Here is a 23,989-nt window from a genome sequence, read left to right as displayed (position 1 = left end):
TTTCCTTTTATGTGTGAGGGTACATGAAATAGTGTGCATTGTCTGCAAAAAACATTCCCAGAAGTCTGCTTTGTGCTGATAGCACTCCCTCCTTACATTATTTTCCACCCCAGTCCTGTCATTCAGAAGATGCACTGATGCTGTGTTCATTAAGGGCTGCAGTGTGTCTCCAGTGGAGAAAGGGGTAAGATGCAAGTTGCACCTCCCCAGCAGTAAGCTGAGGAGACATTGTCCCTCAGAGACATGCTTCAAGGTGACATTCCTCCTCTTCTAATTCTTTTTGTGGCAGCTCATACCACCTCGTTCTTGCTCTCAACAATGCTAGCCATCATGTGAATGCCCACAGTCATGTTTCTCCACCCACCAGCTTCAGGCAGGCAAAAGCTGGGCATACAGCACATGTTTAACTCACAGCCTCCCACTGCCAAGATCAGCACAGCCAAGCAGGGATGTGAAGGAGTTTTCATTATTGTTTTAGAAGCCTTGTAACCGAAGTCGCAGCCTAAACCTTGTATTAAAATGATTTGATGCTGAAGGCATGGAAATACAATTGAGATTTAGACAAGTTTTTTTAAAATTCTGTCAAAAGCAGAAGAGAGTTTGCAATGACAGCAGAATCGATCTGTTAACCATGCCACAAACAAAAAATCACTCTGGATGAGATTTCCAGAGCACTGCCCTAATCCAGTTTTATTGAAATCAGTGGGAGTTTTGCCACCTACTTCAGTTTAATCAGTCCTGGACACTTGCAAATCTGGCCTGCAAAAAATGTACATGCATTGTTCATTGCAGTTGATGCTTCTATGGCATTTGGGAAATTTAGACTTTTGCCCTATGAGCAGCATGGCATCCTGCTAGATGCAGTTGCTTTCCACTTGCTTGCAACGTTCGTGGTCATGGTGATTAGGAAATTACAGGGCTTTCTTGGTCCACACAAGAAATTTTCCTGATTAATTTGATTCTTAAACTTGCAAAATCATCGGGAAATGCTTTGGCTGATGTTTCTAATAGTGCCTAGCATTACTTTGACTTTCATGAGTGTCAGTGGACATTGGGTTGCACCAGTTGTAAGTAAACATATAGAACGTTCATTCCAGTTGTAGAAGAACTGTTTTAAATTTAATGCTCATTAACTACTTACTTAACTATTATGCAAGAATACTGTTTATTTCATGATTCATTCTTTCTTTTCTTCAACACAGTTGCCTCTTGGTTTATTTCCCCACTGTTATCTGGCTTGATGTCTGGAGTCCTCTTTGTGCTGATTAGATTCTTCATTTTAAACAAGGTAAAGAAATCTCACTATTGTAATGAGTGCTCAGTGTGAAGGCTGTGTTCTAGCCTCCCATTTGAGTGCTGGCATTTCCAGAGTTGAAACTTTGTGGCTTGCCTTTTGGACAGAAGACCAGTCATTTTTTTTTATAGCCACTGAAACTGTACTTGCTCTTAGCAGTTCTGAAAGCTCAGAGTAAGTAATTTAACAAGTGTTTGAGGCTTAGAAGGTGCTATGTGATATTTAATATTGTATATTCTGTTTGATTAAAGGATGGTACCTTGAGATTGCTTCTGTATTAGTACAAACTTGTTGGCATTGACTTAGCCTCACAATAGCCGTTGTGACTGTTATTTAAACAGAACAGTCCTGCCTTGGAGATACTCTAGCTGTGAAAATTTAAACTTTGATTTTCAAGCACATCAGACATTAGAAGATGGGCATCTGCATATTTCCTAGATTCTCAAGAAACCTGAATTCATGTGTTTTAGTGACCTCAGTCACAAGTGGCAGCTTTGAGGTAATATCAGTCCATACATCTCCAGTGCGGAAAACAATTTGCCTGCCATCCAGCATGAACTGGAAACCAGAACACTTTTATCTGCTCTTTCCATTTCTTTAACACCATTCAACTTGCTAAAATGGGGGAGTGCAGCACATGACAGTGTCCTAAAATAAGGGAAACCGTATTAGCAGTTATACAGGGAACTTAAATAGATGAGGGATTAATTCTTTTGCTATAAATAACACCACCTGTAACCTCAGCTTCATCATTCTTTATTTCTGATGTAAATAAATGTCAGTGATAAAAGCAGATGATAAATTTGATCAGACTCAGCTTTGAATTTAAAATTACTCAGGTTGCATAAAGGACGAGTTAAAGTTCCTCTATAGCACTCAAAACCTAACAACTTAAGAAATTAGTCATCAAAATCACATGAACTCTGGTATAAAATCCACATATTTAAGCATTCAAGAGACAGGAAAAGTTCAGGCTAAAGAAATTGTCTTCTGACTGCCATCTGTGCCATTCACAAAGTAGTAAGATCTGTAGAGCTTCTGGCATAAGCAGGTAGTGACGAGTTGTGTGCACGCATTAAAAGAGCAGTTTTTTAGCTTGCAAGCCTGTGGCCTGGTGTAGGGGTTCATGCCCTTGTTGGGGCTGTCTGTGAACAGCAGCTGGCCTTGTAGATACAGCCCATGCTGCATTATGCTTCAGGACCAGACCATAGTGCAGGGTGACTACAGCCTTCTCTCGGCTCCCTTTTATAGCTCATGGCAGCAAGAAACAAAACCACATCAGCCAGCCCTTAGCTTCGCCAGACTCTGTGCAAACATGCAAAGCCCCTCAAAAGGCCAAAACAGTCTCCTCACAGAGGCTTTTTCTGTGGCTTGCATGGTGCGTTTCTGCTGTGCCATCAGCTGAGCCTTTCCTTGTGAGCACCAAGGGCACAAGACTGCAGCAGGCACAGCAGCATGCTAAACATTGCATGCTCAGTTTTATATATTGTTACCTGTTTAATATGGACAGACACTTAATATTTCAGAGATTTCTGTTAGCTGGTGGAAAGTGCCAGGCTGTCTTAGTCAAAAGTGAGAGGTTAGGAGTAAGGTTTTGTGATGGATGTGTTGCACTGACGCTTGTAGCCCCACCTCAAAAATATTAAAGCCCTGTCCTGCTCGGCACCCTTCAGTCATGGAGACTCACCCTTTAGTCTCTTGGAGACAAGATAAGTAAGAAAACACTTGCAGAAAGAAACCTGCCCCCAGGTCACCCAGCAGGTCTGCAGCCGATCTGAAAATACAGCCTGTCTCCCTGGTTCCCATTAACAGTGTCAAGCTTCCCCAGAATGTTGTAACCACCCACCCAAAAGCTCCACCTGCCTGGCACTGACTTGGGAACACATGTTTTCCTCATGGTGGTTCATGCTGACATTATTCTGGTAGAAAACCGAGCTAATGTTTCCTTTTTTTTCCTGATTTCTGTGCAGGAAGACCCTGTGCCCAACGGTCTCCGCGCACTTCCAGTGTTTTATGCTGCTACCATAGCTATTAACGTGTTTTCCATCATGTACACGGGGGCACCAGGTGAGTGAGCCATCTGCAACGGGAGGCACAGGAGGGAGGCTTCCCTGAGAGTATAATGATGCTCTGCCAGTGTGCTGTCAGGTAGCTGTCAACACCGCACGATTATCTCCTATGTTAGAAGTTAACAAGGGCAAGAGTACATCATACACCTCCCCACATGCTTCTATTTGTGCATGTGTTTTTGTGACTCCCTCCTGATCACTCCAGTTAGTGGGGAAGAGCACAGCTACAAACAAAAATCCCCCTTTGGAGGAAGGGGAAATATTTTGCTGCCAGCTTCGGCTTCATAAATCTGAACACATGTTGAGCTCTCAAAGGTATTCCAGATAAGTGCATCAAGGACGGAAGCTTCAGAGCAGGCGGTAAGAGCAGGTAGGCAGCTTGCAGTCGGTCTAATGCTATAGCTCCTCTGAAATCAGCAGAGGCACTGTTCTGGCAGATCTGGCATGAAGTCTATTAATTAAATTTCTTTCTTTATTTTCTTTCAATGATAAGAAGGCCCAAGACTGTTTATGCATTGAATGCATCTTCTTTCTTGGGTGCTCTGCATTGCAACTCAGTAGAAGGAAGTGACCCATGTAATTTTCAGGACTTTATTTATATTTTTGTATATTTTATGTGCATTTATATGTGTTTATATTTGTGTTTATATTTGAACTTCTATTTTATGTTTATGTATATTTATATTCACACATTTTATGTTTATATATTTATGTTTATATGTTTATATTTAACTTTACTTAAGCAGTGTACATTTAAACATGCACTTGCAGCAAGAGTTCAGAAAAAAGATGTTCAATGCTCTCGATTACTTTATTGAAGACTCTGGTCATTAGATGTTATCTTTAGATTGGATTATTGCCCCAGAGCCATGAACAAACAGGCAATTGAAGAGAGACTCCTGAACATGCCCCTGAATTAAGAAAGCGGACTTAGAAAATGACCTTTTTTGAACAGAAATTTGCTTTCTCTAAAACCTGATGCACTAGATGTACTAGATAAATACAGTCGGTAGACTCTACTGCATAGCATAGCATTACTGAAATTAATAAAAAGCTTGAGAAGTTCCCAATTTGAGGGTAACATAACTCAACTATTCCTTTTTCTAATTGGCCATGTATCCAAGATGTTTCACAGTAAATCAGCTGTATAACCAACATTTCCTCATTAGTTGTACTGCAGAAGTAGGTCAGGCCCTCTGCAGTGACTCATTAAGCAAAATAAATGAAATAAGAATCTTAATGTCCCTTCTGTTTCAGCTTAGCAGTCTCTAAAAGTGCATGAATAAAAAGGTGGGGACTCCGTTTCTGATACTCAGGAAATACATATTTACTTTCCAAGGCCTCTGTCCTGGCAGCATTTACTCACAAGGATGAATTAATCGCGTAGGTTTCAAGATAGGTGTGCATATATGGGTTTGAAAGATCAGAGTCCAAGCTCTTTCTTCATTAAGGGTCTGATCATTTAACTGAACAAGCTCAAGGAGCTCTGTTGGGGGAATACTGACAAGAACACGAGTTATTGACATGATTGCCCATTGCAGGACTGAAACCTCAGCTCTCAAGTGTTACATTAAGCTATTATCATAAACAAATAATGGCTTAGATTAAGCTAAGCATCAGGCTTTATTGACCAGAGCAAAGATCAGGTAAATACTTACCCTAATGGACAACATGGTTTAACATGCATTAGTGTATAAAAATCACTGCAAACTTGATTTAGCAGCCCTGATGTGGGAGTTTTACCCCTGACTTCTTTGGAAATAAGGTCACAGTGGGGTAACTGAGAATTGGAAGACTAAACCTGAAAATGTTTGCATGTCAGCTAGACCTTTACATACTGCACTAACTGATATATATGTTAAAAATGATTGCCTCATTCATGTTGCCTTTGAATACATTGTGAACACGGGCTTTTCTGCAACAGACTGTTCTTCCACTGACTGAGATAATTAAGTCATGTTAATTTACAGTTTGCTTGGGTTTTATTTCTTTATCTTCACAGTATTGGGACTGGTACTGCCAATGTGGGCCATTGCTCTAATATCAGTTGGCGTATCCTTAGTATTTGCCATCTTAGTCTGGATTTTTGTGTGCCCCTGGATGAAGAGAAAAATAGAAAGTAAGTAGTCGCTTGATGAAATGTGAGTGATGTAAAATCATGGAAAATTTGTTTCAGAGCTCGAAGTGCCCTTGAGAGGTCACCTAGTCCAGTCCCCACCCACAGGCAGGATGTGCTTAAACTATTCCTCATGTGTTTGTGTAACCTGCTCTTAAAAATCTGCAGTGGTAGAAATTGAAAACCTTGTTAGGCAATCCATTGGAGTGCTCGCTTCTTCTAGAGCCTACCAGAAACAGGAAAATAAATCCTGGAATATAATCCGTTTTATATTTTATTAAGGAAACGTTAAAGAGGAAAAGTCTGGCAGAATGATCATCTTTAAGTGACTTCTTTAACTTTACAGTAAGTTGGGCTGATCACAGCTTTTAGCTTTACAGTGTTTTGTTTGTTTGCTTTGCTACTCACAACAAATGTAGTGTTTAAAATGCAGAGAAAAGTTTTAGATTTCATTAATAAATGAGCAGCTTGGTGTTTTACTTCAGTTACCTACTTTGGCGAATTCTGTAGGAAAAAATAGAGATACTCTAGAATTTTCTTAGATGAATTTAGTAGAGAGAAGTGTTAGAAGTAAATAAAGAATGTGTATGAAACAGAGCCAGGTTATTGTATCCACATTGATCTATGCCATTGATGCAAACAGTGGAAACATAAGCAGCAAGACAGATAGGTTGGTTTTAAAATTACAGTACTGTTATTTCCTTAGGCCGGTTAAAGAAAGATGCTGCACTGTCAAGGATATCAGATGAAAGTCTTGATAAAATTCAAGATGAAGAAACACCAGTCTTTAAAGAGCTTCCTGGTGCCAAAGCATCTGATGAGAGCACGATTCCCCTTACCGGCTCAGTAACAGAAGCTGCTGGAGCATCAGACACTATTGCAAATGGAAGCCATCCACGTGTGCCGTATGGTAAGAAACTTAAGACAACACAGAGGGTATATCTTCGTCCTGTTTCGTTAGGGTTTCTTAACTGCAAGTAGGTCTCTGTTGTAAATGGTAAATTAGTGTTTGGGATTTCCAGCTCTAATCCCTCTTCAGCACTTGTTGGGAAAGATGCTCATTTACAAGTGACATTTTCTAGAGAGGACTTAAAAACAATTACATTTTGTTTAGCTGTATTTCAGTTTTAGAAACAACTGGAAACAAAAATTACTTTCCTTTTTGCTTTACTTTGTATCCTTAATGGTGTTTCCATCCTTTTAAGCAGTGGAAAAATACAGGGAACACAAATTGCTGATGTATGAAGGTTAAATTCAGCATAAAGATGATTAACATACTACTACAGGAGATGAAAAGATTTGGGCTTTAGTTGACAAACATATGACCATTTGGAGTGTGTCCACTAGAAAAATCTCATGCATTGTTTTCTGAATGTATATTTATAAGAAGTAGGCTTGTGTGCATAAAGCTCTTTTTATTCTCCCATTTGGTGGGATCACACCCCCCCCTACTTAGCAGTCTGCTGACTTTGATATCACTTTGCTAACATCTACACAGCCCTGTAATTTGGTTAATAAATGCCTAATATATTCAACTGATTCTTACAAAATCAAGTAAGTCATGACGTGAAGCCCTTTGAGTGTGTATTTCCAGTTTAAAAATAGCTAAAACCAATTCTGAATGTTGCACAGTGGAAATCCAGGAAGTCAGGAAATGAAAAAAGATAGTTTCTTCAGAAATGTTGCCTTAGCTGTGACATGTGTCCTACACCGTATGCTAATGTTAAATGTGTACAGTGGGAATAATATCATGTTCGTAGAAATAAGATATGCAAAATGTTGGAATAGCTGAGGAAATACTTCTGCAGAGCTTTTTTGCTTTCTATTTTTCTTAATTATTTTTTAAAAGTTATGTAAATGTGTCTTAAACATAGGTACTTTTAAAGGGTGACCTCATATACTGTATGAAATTACAGTAAATCACCTTTCCTGAAATCTTTATTATGCCTATTCAACGTAGACAAAACCTCAGAAAAAGTAGAGCTTATTTACAAGAAAGGAATTTTACAGAAATTACTTTTTCAAAGAACCTGAGGATTTAACCTTCAAGTATCACCTTTGAATAGCCGGTCCCAAGTGATATGCTGCAGGTCATACAGTGTGTCTGGGAGAGACCCAATGCTGGCACAAAGTTCTTTTTGCACAGAAGATGAGAGTGGGAGGGAGTGGGGCTTCTGTATTACATTTTGTAGAAATAAGAACTCTAAACCTCTGCCTTTTTAGGAAGGGCATTTTCAATGACGCACACCTCGGTGAAATCACCTGTTTCCAATGGCACCTTCAGCTTCGATGGCCAGATGAGGAGTGACGGCCATGTTTATCACACTGTGCACAAGGACTCAGGTTTATATAAAGACTTGCTCCACAAAATACACCTGGACAGGGCCACCGATGATAGGCCTGCTCAAGAAAACAACTACAAACTGTTACGACGCAACAACAGTTATACTTGTTACACAGCTGCTATTTGTGGCATGCCCGTGCATTCCTCCTTTAAGGCAGCAGATACGTCAACTCCAGAGGACAGTGAGAAGTTAGTGGGAGACACTGTTTCCTACTCCAAGAAGCGAGTTCGCTATGACAGCTACTCCAGCTATTGCAACGCAGTGGCTGAGGCAGAGATTGAGGCGGAGGAAGGTGGGGTGGAGATGAAGTTGGCCTCTGAACTTGCAGATCCTAACCGGCCCCCAGTTGATCCCGTGGAAGAGGATAAGGAAGAGAAAGACACGTCTCAGGTCCACCTACTTTTCCACTTCCTCCAGATCTTAACAGCCTGCTTTGGATCCTTTGCCCATGGAGGTAATGATGTCAGGTAAGAGGATGAGATTTCACAAGGTTTGCCAGCTTTACTGGTTGGAAAGCATATTAGTTTCTGCAGGCAGATGTGTTTTGCAAAGCTTGTGACACTGATGTCCCTGGTGCTTTCCAGGAGCGGGCTGCTCAGTCTATGGTTTATTTTTTTCTCAGTGGTAACATCTTTTTTTATTTGCTGCTAAATTAATTCGGGTTTAATTTTGGCAAGCTTTGAGGCACTGAAACTCCCCCTGGCATGCCAACCACTGTAAAACCAAACAAGACAGTCCCTGCCCTGCAGAGATCACAGTCTATTTTAACTGCAAGATTGAAGACCATCAGCAAATGAGAAGTTTAGACTGTTTTTGTCATTAGGCGGATTTCATCTCTTGACACATTGCGAAAAGAGGTGTGTGAAGAATGTCTTCATTTTTATTGCTGCAGCCCTTATAGACTTCCCTTTGCTGAATCTTTTGCTTGGAGTTTTCTAGGGTTCTAGGACTGTGTGAGGCAGTGCATAACTAAATAGCCCAGAAAATCTTAAGAAGCCTTAACATCAAAGTCCTACTGAAGTTCATAAACTGCACATGCAACTTCTCCAGCTGCCACAGTTCTCTTACCAAAATAAAGATAGCTACCCCTGAGGAGCCATGGGCACGTTCCTGTGCCCCTGCGGAGAGGGGACACAGGCTATGGCTCATCTCCTAGTGCTCATTTGAGGCTTCCCATCTCCCAGCATAGTTCTGGTACGCAGTACTTCCTGACAGGAGTTTTATCTAGAGCTGCTATCACCATTGAGTTGCTCCTTGAGTTTGGAAGAAGCCAGTGAGTTCATCCTTCAGTCATTTGACTTAAATCCCATGGTATTAAGATGATTCCCAAGGAATAAAGGAAAAGGATCATCTTCCAGGAGTCTTTCTCTCATGTTCATACTGACTCAGGCAGCCGACAAAATCTTGAAGTTGATCTCAGAAATGTTTATCTGCACTGCTTTGCCCTCTGTCGTCTGGTCAGACCTTTGCAAAATAGTGTCTCTTCACTCACTCATTTGCCAGCCTCATTCCCTTTGAAGGCTTGGCTCTGTTTTATTCCACAAAGTACAAGCCTTTTGACAGAGTGATGTAGGGTGTAGGCTCAGGATGGAGTATTTTATATTTTCCTCGTCTGCACTCACATTGCTCATCTGCTTATAATATTGTTTCGTCTGCCAGGCCCTACTGCACCTCACCATCTTGGTGGCACGTGGCTGAAGGGCAGTTTGGGTGGTTTTGCTCTGTCCCTGGGAACGTGGCATATTTTTAATTCAGGATTTCGCTGGACTGCTTCCCTAGGCCTGGAGCAATCCACTTGGTATTTAGTAGGTGTTCTTTCCTGTATCGTGATAAGGTCCCATGGGAAATCCACTCAGAAGCTGCTTGTCAAAGCAGCATTCCTTATTTGGGTTGGAGCTGAGGCCATACTGAGTCCCCTTCCCGCTGCACCCTCTCTGTATTAGCCGTGCCCTGCCCTGCCGGTGTCAGTTTCAGCATTTGCAGCAGGGCTTTGCAGTGTTCATAACTTTCATAGTCCTCCTTAGGCATCTGGGCAAACACTGTCCCACTCAGCAAGGAGAACGGTTATTGCTCCTTGCTCCTGTCAACCACCCAATTTAACTCGCAGCTCATCTCCAAAACACTTACAAACATGTCTTTTCCCTCCCTGTCCATCCAGTGTTCTGGGAATTTGGAATAGGACTTTCTGAAGAGCCTTCTTGTCCTTGCTCTTGGTATTACTCCCTTCGTATCTGCAGGGATCTGGCTCTGGGAAGGAGTCCAGGGTTCCCTCATCCTCTGGATCAGCGGCCAGGGGTGCAGCCTTCTTTCCTCTCAGATGGTCTCCGTTGGTCAGACCTCTGCTCTGAGCACACTGGGCAAGAGCAGAGACCCATGGAGGCCGGTACCCATGCTCTGCAAATGGCCAGCAGCGAGTGCCGAGGGGAGCACAGGAATAAGGACAAACACCACTGATATTTCTTCTAATGGGAAATACCATTGCAGTAAATTCACAGCCTACCCCAGTAGGTGCCCCTGCTCCTTTATTCCCAGTAGGTGATGTCTGTACGTACTCCTCAAGGACTCACATGTTTATGCAAACATCACTTGCCTTTTCTGTAGGAGGCAAGGGTAGTAGAGTTCATTAGAAGTGATCTGTAAGGATGCGGTCAGTTCAGAAATCAAATTTGGTGTCGATAGGAGCTGGACAGGATAAAAGATAAGGTTTAGACTCTGTGCAGTATGCTTTGTTGCATCTTACAGCCTAATCCTCCCAGGTTTCTGCATTTGGATTGGCTTGTTGCCTTGGCAATATCCTTGCCTGAAAATTCATATTTTTCAGTGTATTGCAGATCTCTATTTCTGTCAGTGATCCTACCATATTTGCCAGCAAGCATGCATTTTTATTAAATGCTGTTTATTCCAAAATCTCTTCTTAAGCTGAATTCATGTAATTGCAAAACTAAAGAACAAGTTAGTTTTGTTTTGTCAAAGCTGGTGGAAATGCAAGATGGTCATGGGTGTAGTATTGGATAGGAACCCATCCTTGCAATTGTACTGAGTTCCAGCTAAGCAATAAAAATTGAAGACCCCTCACCCAAAAAGAGTAGATAAAACACTTTGGGAATGCAGTTATCTATCCTGTGGATTATGTAGCAGAGACATTTTGCCAGTCTTTGTCTAGCAGAGCAGAAGACTTCTTACTGGGTTCTTGGCTCCTCTGCATGTTGCATAAAGATCTGCAGAGCTCAAAAGGCAGCGCGTGGTTTTAAAAATAATGCAGTAGAACCTAGCTAGTAGCACGGCTTTCTGTCTACATTTCCATAAGAAAGCAAGCCTTGGCAATCCATCTTCCACTGAAGGCTGCTGTCTTTTCATCTCCCTCCTTCGTTCACTTTCCTTCTGCTCATTTTAGGTGCTGCTGTCAAGCTACTTCTCTATTTTTTTCTCAGCCTTGAATCCTGTTTAAATCCCACTTTCCTCTGCATTTGGTTTTAAGCTTCTTACTTATATTTAGGGCAGCACCTCCGTTGTCCACATCTTTTTCTTTGAACTCATCTCCTACATTTTCCTTCCCCATCCTGGAACTCACTCTTGTCCCGTGTTTTCTATTTGTTTTCCATCAGGGTGTTTGCTGGTATTTCTTGAAGGGACACGAGCAAAGAGAGAAAAATGCAAAGCTAATATAAAAATTAAAAACTGCAGGTAGTTAAATGATTGACCTCTTTTGGAGCATATTTAAGCATGAGGCATATAGTACAGACTGAACCATGATGCAACTCACAAACACATTATGTAGCAGAGGTGCCCCATATAGTTCAGATAGCACTTTAGTGGGCAAAAAATCATGTGGAGATCTCCCTTGTTTCATTGTCCAAGCTTTTCCCCTGGACCTGGAAGGGGTCAGTATTTTGCCTTTGACTGCAGAACTAACTCATCATAAGGGTAGCTAGACCCCAGTTTCTTCCAAGATGATGCTTTTTAGTATCATAACAATACCAGCCATCTTTGCTGTAGGAGCTGATGTTTGTAGCAGTCAGAGATCATGTTTAGGCTGACATCAGCAGGGATCCTGGCTAGGGCAGTTGTGCGTTGAAAGAAACAGGGAGTCATGGTAACTCCTTATTTGGGTGACTGTTTTGTTCAGACCATCCCCTCATGCCCCCCTGCTGCAGAGCTTATATGCACTGTGTCAAGGATGCTGGAGCCCTTCCAGGGCTGGGACTAACTGAGCTGGGTCAAGAGCCTTGTGACACCATCGTGCACATGGGCTGAATGAAATCTAAAGAATTTAAAATCCCGACTAAATGTGTTGGGACAGAACCGCTGAAAAAAATGTTGTTGTTGAACTTAATTAGTGGCGCCAAGTGAGCAGGTCTCACTGGCTCAGCACCCGAGCACAAAGGGACCACGTCAGGTCATTGCAAGGGCAACGGGAGAATAAAAAGGGCAGGATGGAAAAAAAGACCTGGGCCAGGAGCGTGACACAAGGAGAACTGCCAGCTTCCTAAATGCTTGTTTAGAGCCAGATTTCCAGAGAGGCCGGGAGGCTGGGCTTTGTTGGCTGGTGGGGATTATATGCACCTATGGTTGAGTTGGACTGAGCTTATTTTCTGTAAATATAGGTTGGTTCAGCAGGAATCATGATGATCCAGAGCTCAGCACTGCCTACCCGTATAAATGCAGGTAGCGGGAGAGTTACTGAAGCTGTAGGGTTTATGCTACGTTTCAAAGTCTGGAAGCATGTCTGAATTAACTGGCTCCCAAAAACGAGGGCAGTTGGGCAGGTTGTTTTGTAAATGGCTAGAGAGGACTGCTAACCCCATAGCTATCTCTGTGCTCAGCACACCAGTGGCTGTGGCTGCTTTGCTACTGGGTTGGGAATGAGAAAGCTATGAGCAAACGGTGTGTCAGCCCCACAGCCTATCCAAGCAAACAGGAGGATGAGTTTGAATTCTTTTAATTGAAGTGGGATGACCCACAGAAAGATGCTGTAGGTCGACGTGAGGTTTGCTGATTAAAATCTACTGTGAAAAAAACCTGAACCTTGTGCTCCTACACACCTGTCTGTGCATGTGTTTAGTCTTGTCTTATACAGATTCCTTCTCCTATAAATGGGTAGACTCTTCTGTCCTTTCCTACCCCCTCTCTCCACCTCAGACCGTCATTCCTGCTGTCACAGGAGAAACCTCAGGGATGACAAGAGCCACGTGCCCTGGCTTGTGTGAGCAGGCGTCTACCCTGGGCTCATGGATTCCAGCCATGGAGGAAGGTGCTTTATTATTGCGATGGTGGCAGGAGCCGTGATGCTCCAGCTGAACACAGTGATCACAGACCATGCTGCCCGCCGTGTCTGTGTGTGCCAAGGTGCACGCAGGACTGAGGTTTAGTTGGTACGTGCTGTAGGGAGGAGAAACCTGCTTGTAGACGTTTCACAGTTGTGCAGGGAATCTTGGTTTTGCTGAGTTCCTGCTGCCTAAATTGTTTGAATGTGGCTGCTCTAATTAAATTTCATGTGGAGGACTTTAGGACTACCCTTGCATATTCATACTTAGATATTATAGGAAAAAGGGGTCATTCATGTTAGAGTCTGCAGGTAATGCCATATAGATTTATGGCACAAGCTTGACAAAGAATGGCTATCTTATTATTCAAATTATACAGGCTACATTACTGAAGACGGGATTTAAAACTATTTCAGAGCTATAGTAAAAATGTTTAGTATTTTTTATATATTTCTACACATGGTTTTAGGGAAACTGAACTGCTACCAGATAGGGGATTCATTGTTAAGCAAAGCAATGCAAGTCAAACTAGGGAACACCTGCTTGCCCAAAATATGGGGAGAGGAAACTTCTTCTTTCACTTCTCTACAGACTTCACTGGAGCTTTAGGTCAGAGCACACAAAGAGCAATGGGACTCACCTTTTCCCCTCTTCCTAAAGTAAATGCAATGGGATTAAAGAGGGAAGGGCCAGAACATTGCCAGTATCTCACTGCACACAGAGAGCTTAGTGGGATTCAGTCTCTTGGCTAAATAAGAAGTCTAAAGGAGCTATAATAAGGCTGGATTACAAAATGAGTATTTCTTATTTCCTCCCTGAGAGCTGCAGTCAAAGTCACTTAGAATATTTAGGAAGCTAATCTCTCCATTACAATTACTGAGAGCAGCCTGAAATCTAATCTCTTCCCTTTTCAATAGCAGTCCATCCTGCAAATGCAGCCTGTGTCCCGAGTAGATATGCATCTTCACTTGTGTCCTTCATTGTGCAGGTACGTGGTATCTTTGTTGTGCCACGCAGGCAAGCCAGAGAAAAGCAGCAAGAAACAGGGGGCTTCGGTGGGTGCGGGAATCCCTCCCCATCCTGCTGTGAGCAGGGCCAGCATCAGAGTTTGCTGGGGACAGGCAGATGCTGGTGGGCAAAGGGGAGCATGGGCCCAACCCTCCAGGGTCCAGGGAGTTGGGGTTTATTGGAACTGGGATGAAACTCTCGATAATATGAGATCTCTGGAGATTAGGACATACTTTTTTCCTGTTGGTACATATCTTTCTTGCACCCTTACTCAACTGGGTGATGTCTCCAGGCGTAACTGCAGCATATTCAGAAATATGATCCCACTTATTTTCCCAGTGGAAAGTTCATTTGTGAAATTTTGGTTTGGGAAATAGTCAAATGACTGGGGATTTTGTAATTATATTTGTAATATTGGAAGCCTAATATAGATTTCTCAGATGGCTATTTTGCTCGTCATTCAATCAGTGATAATGTATGCATCAGGCTTCTTTCACTCAACTAGAAAAAGTGGCTAAAGCACAGTCTGCTTTTTCAGGTAGCAGAAAATCAAAGCATGGTCATCAAGTAGTCTGTTGATTGTGGATTATAACAGAAAGCTTATTCAGAGCGTAGCATTCAAATACAATTAGATTTTCTTTTTTGAGCAACTCACTACTCCCCTCAAATAAGAAGTAACGAGGTAATAGCAATGTTGCTGGTTTATAAAATATTTAGACAAGTTTGATGGGATTTGGCGATAGAGCATTCAGCTGATGGCATCCTTCCATTACTGAAAAAAACCTTTGATTTTTACAAAAAAAAAAAAAGGTTGTAGTCCTTGTTCCTCCAGAAAAGGGCCTGGACTTGTGACCCAAAGGTGCCTAAAAATCTCTGCTCGTGTGTGTGTGCATGGGATACTGTAATTTCTAAGCCTGTGGAATGTAGGAGAGGGGGTGTGTCGGTAACACTATCTGTCTCACAGGGGAGAGGAGAAGCCAACTCTATTTATAGTTCAGATTCACTGTCAAATGCTATCTTTCACAACAGCTTTGTAAATGGTGCGGGACAGATTCTCAACTGGCACAAGCAAGCAGAAAAAGAGAAGTCGTGCCAATTCATGTTAGTCGAGAGAGCTAGCGAAATCATCATGAGAGTCAGACAGCACTTCAGAAACACTCAGCAGCACTTCGCTGAACCACTGTGACACGCGTCTGCAAGTACGAGCATTACTGTAGATGGCATTTAATCCTGTATCACGCCTCGAGGGAAGGCAAACAGACCCTATGCACCGCCCCTGCTGCAAAGTCCTGTGCCCTGCGAGTAACCGGGGCTGGCAGAGCCCGGCAGAGATGGTGAAAAATACTGGATGTGGAGAATACACTTCATGACAGGTAGACTCAGAGGTTAGGCTTCTTACGCCATAATGTCTTATAAAGTCATCCTAAAATTAACCCGTAATGGCCATCCTCCTGTGCTCAGTGGAAAAATGTGTATTAGGTGTGCAAAACTAAAGTAATACCACAACAGGAATAGCTTATCTTGGCTTTTAAACTCAATGGCTAAATAATATGGTAACATACGCAAAAACACTTCAGTTACATAGGAAGCTAATGGCATTTTTACATATAGATAGATGTGGATAGGGATTCAGAGCCCCTCGGTGACCATCTCGGGCTTTTTTCTCCTCCCTCTAAACTACCACGAATAAGACTTGGAGCTCCAGCACAAAGGAGAGTTAGTTAAGGCAAGTAAAAGAGCTGCGTGGGAGAATAAGAGAAAATCACTTCTTGAAAATAGACTTGTGAAATGAGTCCTAGCCAAATGCATGGGAGATTTGAGGTCTGCTTTCCTGCTAGTCATGTCTTGAGTCAAATGAGATAGAACTGGTGGGAAATACTGTGAAAGCCACATCCCAGTCTAGCCAGCGTCCTTGTGGTTCATCTGTTTAGTCACTCAGCTGTAGGAGACATCTGTTAACTGCAGAAGGTCTCAAAGCAGAGTCTCTTATCTAACGCCTTTCTTTGATGCATTGTTTCTCTCTTACTCTCCTGTTGGGACTGGTTGTCTTCTACCAGTGAACTCTTCCTAGTCCCAAGGATGGTTGATTGCACATGCTCATGGTAGTGTCTCGAAGGTGATGTATGCAGTACCAGGACTCTCGTTCTTGCAGTTCGTGAGTCAGCCACATTCACTGTGAGCTTTTGGCAGTTTTCTGGTGGGACTTCTTGTAGAGCTTTGTGTTAGCTTCTTCTAGAGCTGTTCTCCATTGGCACAGGAAGTGTTGATACCACAAGCCCCTGGGACTGGTCCAGCTGAACAAATCCAGAAGCTGATGGAGCCCTCTGAAGAGCCATGAGGGTGGTAGAACAGAGCCACTGACTGCACACCACTGGCAGTTTGCTGGCTGTTGTAGCCACGTGCAGGTATTCAGGCTGGGAGATGCTGCCCTTAGGAGCTGAACATTTTAAGTCACATTGAATGTGATTTACAGGGAGAGGAGAAATGTCTCTCTGGTATAGATAACCAGTGGTGCAGATACCCACAAATGAAAATGCAGTTAATTGCTGTTTTGCTTTTCCAAGCATGTATGGATCCAGTGCTCTTCTTTCTTTTCCTACAGGGAAGATATATCAGAAGTGCTGCCTCTGTGGGCGTCAGTGATCAGGGGGATCCTCCGAGGCTGAGCATAAGTCAGCAGAGTTTTGCTTTGCCTTCCATTGCCACAAATAAGAAAATAACCTTTTCTTCGAGGATTAAGCTTAGTTGATTCACAGAGGTGTAGCATTTGCAAATAATTAAAACTGGATTTTGGTACAAAAGAGCACAGTTTGCTGCTGTAGTTTTTGAAGCCTTTTCTGTCTTCCCATTTACATTAGGACTGACAAATATCCATCCATAATCTCTTCAGAACAGTCAGGGATCAGTGCCTAGGCTTGCTTCAAATATACCTGTTATTTTCAACAGGGAGGTTGTCCCCATGTCATACAGCACTATAAGAATGGATGATCAGTTTTCCCTTTATTCATCTGATCAATGTTTTAGTTCCTGTTATCCATCCTTCTGCATCTATCAGTTGAAGGTACGGTGGATCACCTTTCTTTCTCTATGCACAATACAGCATTTAAATGTGCAAGTAATTTAATCCACACCTGAAAACACTGACAAAGAAGTTGCAGGTCAACTTATAAGTATTAGAAATGCTTTGATCAAGAATCTCTTCTTCCTTGAAGGTAAAATAATTCTTGCATTTAGGCACTAAGGAATTTACACATACCGTTCTTTCACTCAAAGAAAAAACTCAACAAATCAAAATGCATACTCAGGCAGAGTATCATACCAGAATTGTGAAGTATTTTTGCTAGCGAAAATCACTCTTTATTTAAAGTGTATTTATTTCTTCATCATACTACCCACTGTCTTCAAATCCACTGGATTTTATTATCCAAGTTAGCTCATTAATTTATTTCCAGCGTCTTCCTCAAAATCCATAGGAATTATTCATTCCTTCTTACATCAAAGAGCATTTTTAAGTATTTTTGTTTCCCTCGCAGCTTGAATGTTGTTGTGTGTGTTTATGGGGGAAAATTCCTTCCTAGTTGCTTTGCTCCAGGACTGCTTCTCAGGGTTCAGAGCTCAATTTCTCAAGGACCAGAAGAAGGAAGGAGGGTCTCGTGTTGCTTAGATGTGCTGATCTTTGCAATGCTGAGGACCCTTGTCTCTTGGCAATTAGCACTCAACCCCTAGCACCTTGTATCTGGTAAAGATGGCATTCAAGTAAATTATTAACTGTTCGTTACAGTAGCTTGGTTTGCACAACATTTGACATTAAAACTGGCCCTTACTCCATCTGTGTGCTTTGGAGCGAGACCAGAAACTAAATTTATCCGGTCCTGGCTGCAGGGTGAGCATAGCTGCCGGTCCTGCCTGCGGCGCTCACCGTGACCCGCTCTCCTTATCGGTTTACAAAGAGGAGAGCTTCCTGTTGGTTTTCAGACTTTTTGAATTATATTGGACAGGTTTACTCTGCTCTTCTCATTATTATTTAGATGTAAGTGCAGCTCTGCCTCTCCTCTTACATTTTTTAGTTGTGGATAAATGCTGCTCGGCAGGGCAAGCAGCTACTCAGTTTAGCAAAACAGCTACAAGAAAAAAGGGATGTCGAAGTTCTTATGTGCTTTTTAGTATTTAAAGCCTCTAAAGTAACTGGATACCAGCTTTCAAGCTTTTCTTCTAACTCTCATGTGTAGAAGCTTGATGCTTTTTAAGAATAGAGTCAGAAGTCTCACTCCAGGCACTGGAGACCCCAGCCACCAATATCGGGTGACCTGCATTAGGAGTGGGGACTTCAGTGTTGCTGACTTTCATTGTTTTTCTAGGTAGCAGCAGCAGGGTAGCAAAAAGGGCTTACGCCAGCTCTGTGTCACCAAGGAGTCCTCTCTGATCCGGTCCAACTAGCTCTACAACACGTTTGAAGAGGACTAAGTCACCTTCCTGGCTGCATTCTGATCATATCTCCAAATGTTACAGTTTGTCAGGCTAGTTTATATTTGTGTCTTCTTGACTGCAATGGTAATTCTGTTCATTAATTTTCCTCTTTGACAAAAAGAGCTAATTTAATACTTGAATTTTAAAGATGCAGAGCTCCTGAATTGGTAAATTTTGAGGTAATTTCAGCACAGTACTGAAAATACTAGGTTTTGTCCCAGAACAGACATAATGAGGTATTACTAACTGACATTTCAGGAAACAATTTGTAAAAGAGAAATTCCTTTCAGCATTCACTATAGTTATCAGTGATGAAGTGACAACTGAAAAACAACATGATAAGAGTTCCCCGCTTCAGCCTTTCCAAGCGAGAAAGGGTGTTCTCTGTAGGTCAAGTCAGAGCAGTACTGCATGCACAATGAAGAAAAATCACACAGAAGATAAGAGACTTCTTTCAAGGCAATTATCTGCATTTTTATAACTCGGGCAATGTTTTTCTGTTTCTCCAGCAATGCAATTGGTCCCCTCGTTGCGCTCTGGCTTATCTATGAGCAAGGTGGTGTAATGCAAGAAGCATCAACTCCCGTCTGGCTGCTGTTTTATGGAGGTGTTGGGATCTGTGTGGGTCTCTGGGTCTGGGGTAGAAGAGTTATCCAGACCATGGGTAAAGACCTCACTCCAATCACACCGTCAAGGTAGGTGCACAGTTGTCATTACAGTTGTGTGAACTTTGTGTGTGAACCAATCTGAGAAATTGCTGCTCCAGTATTTTGTTTGTAATGCTGTTTGCTGGATTTGCCGTGCTTTGATTTTAATGATAACCTGGCTTCGACTTCTCCATCTTTTGAAAAAATGAAAGAAAAAAGAGGAAATGGAGAGAAAGAAAGAATGAGAAAGAGAAAGAAAGAGAGAAAGAAAAAAAGATAATCCTGTAAACTAATACTGAATGCGTTTGAGGCATAGAGGTCTACGTGAACAGAGTCTTCTGCTGATGACCTAATTAACGTGGCAGAAGGTGCATTTGGAAATGACAAGATTAGAGTGGCTTTCCCATTGCGCTTCAGACTATTAAAACCATATGTATTCATTACAGTAGTTTTCATCCTTAATGCATACTCGACCTCTGCTGGTGCTTAACCGAATTACTTATTAGGCGTGATTCACCACAGCGTAGAGTAGTAAAAGTCCCTGGTGCAATGAGCCGCGCAGCCGGGTTACTACAGATGACTAGCCTGTGCCGTTCCCGTTATTCAGCCCTTCCTTGTTTTCTTAACTTATTCCTATGACAAAAATCAGTTGGAGATAAACAGTCGAAAGAAGAAACGGGTAAGACTTTGGCACGCTGCATGGTATCAGTCCAAGCTGATGCAAAGAGTGATTGTGAAGTGTTTTCTTATGCTTCCTGCAGTGGATTCACTATTGAGTTGGCTTCGGCGTTCACAGTTGTGGTAGCTTCCAATGTTGGACTTCCTGTCAGTACTACACACTGCAAGGTATGCCTTTGCCCAGCGACTGCAGTCAAGGCAGTCTGGACTGTTCATCTTAAAATTGTGCCGCTCGAGCCAGCGGATAATGGCACGGTGAGGGGAAAACAGCCGCTCACGGAGGACGGTTAGGTGGAGGTGCGTCAGCACGTCTCAGTCGTGCCAGTGACACTGGAATATAATCAGGCTTGCAAAAAACGCATTGGAGTTGTCACAGTAAAGTCGCTGCAGTCAGGCACAGTGTGAACTCCATAGCTGTGGTTAAAGAAAAACAGCACTTACAAAAACGTGACTTCAATTTTAAAGCAAATGATTACAAGGAAGACCCTGGTTTCCTCCGATGGTGCCATTTGAACCTGGTCGGGTAGCATTTCTCCCTTGTTCAGAGGCTGCGCACCATTCATCATTTATACTTCACTTTCTTGATAAGTGCATGGCATGGGATTTCCTGCATATAACTCTTTTACTACAGGTTTTCCATCTGTCTTTTTTTTTTATTTCTTCACAGTGGATTTTGCATTGAAGTAATGTGTGCGCTAACGGTACTTGTAGCCTCAAATGTGGGTATTCCAATAAGCTCCACCCATTGCAAGGTATTGGAGTTTGCAGTGATCGCATCAGTAAATCACATCACTAGGACAAACCATAACAAAATACAAGAGATACCAATTGTTGCAGATTGCCTTCACTATGCGATGTGCTGTGCAGACAGCGATCACAAAATAATGAGGACTTTTAAAGCCGGTATGACTAAGCAAAGTCAGCGTTATAAGTAATTGCACAAAAGTCTGGAATGTCTTTCACCCTTACCTGATCATATTGAACTAATATAGACATGTTAAAATAATGTAGACTTGTAGTTTGTGTGATCCTGTTTACATGTATTTTAGAGCCACCTGTATGAAAAACACTGCTACATCATTAAGCTAATACTTTAATGTCTCTCTTCTCTTAAACCAACTTGTCCTCACTTTTGTGCATTATAATAGAGAATCAGGCCCTTGTAATTAGTTCTTTGAACAACGTTGTTGGCCTTTAAAAAAAAAAACCAAAACAAAACAAAAAAAGACCAGTTTGAAGTATAGATATAGGCTGGGTAATGAGCAGAATTTAATTTTGTCACATGACATGCTGTGTGAGAAGACATTTATATTGCTTGTAGGCAACAGGGAGCATGTAGACATTTACATGGCTGGAAGAACATAGTGGGAATTTGAAATTTTGTTCCCCAGGAAATTCCCGAGTCGAATATCCTATCTTTCTTTCCTTTGCTTCCCCATGGACTCCCAAGCTCCTTGAAATGCAGAGCTGTCTGTATCCCTCACCCTCTGGCAGGGCATGGGGAAGCCCCTCCAAAATCAGAGACCCCAGAACGGCAAAGCCCCTCTGCTTCGGGACATACCACCAAGCCCTACAAGAGCCAGATCCTGTAGGATTCACTACTGCACCCTGGGGACCTTGGAGCCCTTCCAGCTCTGGCTGGGGCTGGGGCAGGCAGGTTTTCAGGGCTCACTGGTCCACAGCATGGCAGGCGGGCTGGCAAGAAGCCGGGCATCTTTGCCTGTGACATTGACCTGGTTTGCAGTGAAAGAGTCAATGAAATCCACACATCCTGCAAAATGCCCCAAGTTAGTTCAATTAGCCTTTTTCTAGTGAAAACCATTCCTTCAGAAAGCCTTCCTCTATTAAAAAATCATTTCTTTCTTCTGCTGTAGAGGTCTTTGAGAAGCAGCCAAGACTGAGCTGCTCTGAAAGGCTATTCAGATTTCCTGGCGTTGGTCAAACTGTGGTTCCTCTGAATCAAGCAGGGAGGGGAAAAATAATAATGTGATCCACTTCTAAAAATGCTAGCCTGAAACCACCTCCCTTTAAGCTGACTGGTATATCAAAAGCACGATGAAGAATTTGCCAGGGAGAATAATACAACTTTGATTATCCCAGTTGCGTGCCTGAAGCACTTCTAGCCAACCATCGTAAAAGAGAAAATACACTTTAGTGCAGACAAATAGACCAAATTTAAAAAGAAAATGTCTTGGAAGCCATAAGCTAATGAGAGGGCAGCATTAGGAGGTATTCATTGACTCAAGGCAGTTAAAAGCTTGGTCTTTTCTAACTGCAGAGCAAAATAATTATTTTTAAAAAATACTTCCATAAAAGCAGTTAATATGGTTAGTCTGTGTCTGCTCCTTCTAGTTTGCTGTATCTCATTAGATGGATCATTCTTAATGGGAAGATCCACTTCGCAATAGGATTAGACTGTTCCAGGATGTCACATTATTATAACTGACTCTGTGTTTCAGCAAAATGAGATCCTGAGTTGAAAGATCCTAAGTGATTAACACAAGATAAAGCAAACACTTGTAACAGATGTATTCCTTGTTTTCTTCGAGGGCACAGTGAAGGAGTAAAAGAACTATTATATATCATTTACTCCATGGGAGAATGCCTTTCTGAAAGTGCTGTCAGCCATTGAGGCAGAAATGCCCTCTTAAAAATCAGCAGAAAAATTATTTTGCCCTAGAAATCAGAAAGAAAATGGGTTCAAGGTGAGCCTAGTCCTAAGTCTCTAGCATCAGAGAGTGGGAATTATTCTTCTTCTCAACATTTGCTCCACAGTAAAATAGCATTTGCTAAAGTGGGAGCCCTGCTGAAGGGGTGTCAGTCAACTGAATGTGCAGCAGCTAGATAAACCGGTGGCAAAGAAGGAACAGCATGAAACACCTTAGGTGGAGGGAGACATTTTTGATGTGAAATAGACTATAATGAAGAATGGAGATCAAGTATGAAGGAAAGCTCTGGGCAGCAGTTTTCAGGTCTTGGAGCAGATGTGGTGACAAACTGGAGATTGGTAGCAGGAAGAAAAGCATTAGCTTCTGAGAAAGATTCGTCAAGCCCTCTTGGATCAGGAGTCCTAAATCAGAGGCTTTGGTCTACATGAGGTAGCCACTGCCAGCTATGCCTGTTCTAAATCTACAGCCCAGCAGCTTTTCCATGCTTGGTGCCTGCTGAGAGCCTGAACTGCACCTTTGTCCTTGCCACGAGTCAAAGGGGAAAGTCCCTATGAAAGCTTCCGAGTCAAGAGGGCCTGAGGGAAAGATCTAACCTTTCGAGCCTCAAAGGAACTTTGTGAGTCTGAACACGGTAGCCACATTGCTCTGCTTTCACCCCTTCAACCTCCCTTGGAACTTAGCACTGAAAAGCTGGTGTGGTGTGAATGCATACCTTGCCTTTCTGCTGCCCGGGTAGGCAAATGATCATATTGAATCTTCCACATAGTGCCTGTTATTTATTCTAAGATACGAGATATAGAAATAAACAGGCATTTCTCAGCTGTAACAGACTGAACATGTTCACATACGGATAAAATTAGAGTGCAGGAATTAAATGCTTTTTCTGTGCAAAAGCGACTTTGCTGAGGTCATACTGTCAGCTCCATTTTGCTATTATGATTTCATGGTTTTGAAAAAATGTTCTGTGTTGCTATGATGGAATTGTAATGTTCTGTGTGTTATTATAATATGCCATTTCACAGGAACAAGAGAGCCAAAAGCATTTCTGTAATGCTTTAAGCAGAGCATACTGAAGGCAAACTGCACTGGTTTCAAACCAATCTCAAAGTAGATATCATCTGAAATTCTGCAGACGGTGTAGTGTCCCTACACCCAAGTTTTAGCTACTCTCCTAACCTCTAGTCCATCAAAATCACTATTAATAAACTAAACTTTAATAATGTTTAAAACATTACCAATGCCATCATTGCTGATACCTTTTAAATTTCAGGAAGGACTCAGAGATTATCGTACGTAGACTGCAGACTCGCTCAATAAGCAATGCTTCTTGTTGCAAGCATGACAGATGGATGCTAAAGATGTGCAAAATGTAAAGCAGAGCCTAACAGCTGAGCTGCTGAAAAACCAAACGCTGTTTCCTCGGGTTAACGCT

General features: G+C 42.2%; 1 protein-coding gene across 6 annotated transcripts in view; it reads left to right on the top strand.

Moving 5' to 3' along the window:
- SLC20A2 (solute carrier family 20 member 2) overlaps positions 1-23,989 on the top strand; it is a 58,013-nt gene that overhangs the window by 30,541 nt on the left and 3,483 nt on the right. For 3 of the 6 annotated variants that reach the window (XM_074823278.1, XM_074823279.1, XM_074823280.1), the window contains exons 4-10: positions 1,203-1,288; positions 3,265-3,361; positions 5,366-5,482; positions 6,186-6,389; positions 7,703-8,291; positions 19,073-19,258; positions 19,972-20,056. In XM_074823278.1, coding sequence (XP_074679379.1) covers positions 1,203-1,288; positions 3,265-3,361; positions 5,366-5,482; positions 6,186-6,389; positions 7,703-8,291; positions 19,073-19,258; positions 19,972-20,056 — 1,364 coding nt within the window. Of the gene's footprint in view, positions 1-1,202; positions 1,289-3,264; positions 3,362-5,365; positions 5,483-6,185; positions 6,390-7,702; positions 8,292-19,072; positions 19,259-19,971; positions 20,057-20,555; positions 20,641-23,989 lie in introns of all 6 variants that reach the window. The other 3 variants (XM_074823282.1, XM_074823281.1, XM_074823283.1) reach the window with 3 other exon arrangements.

This window comes from Strix aluco, chromosome 4 (genome assembly GCF_031877795.1).
Source record: "Strix aluco isolate bStrAlu1 chromosome 4, bStrAlu1.hap1, whole genome shotgun sequence".
Taxonomy (NCBI): domain Eukaryota; kingdom Metazoa; phylum Chordata; class Aves; order Strigiformes; family Strigidae; genus Strix; species Strix aluco.
Note: the sequence above shows the minus strand (reverse complement) of the source record. Positions and strands in the feature narration are given on the sequence as shown.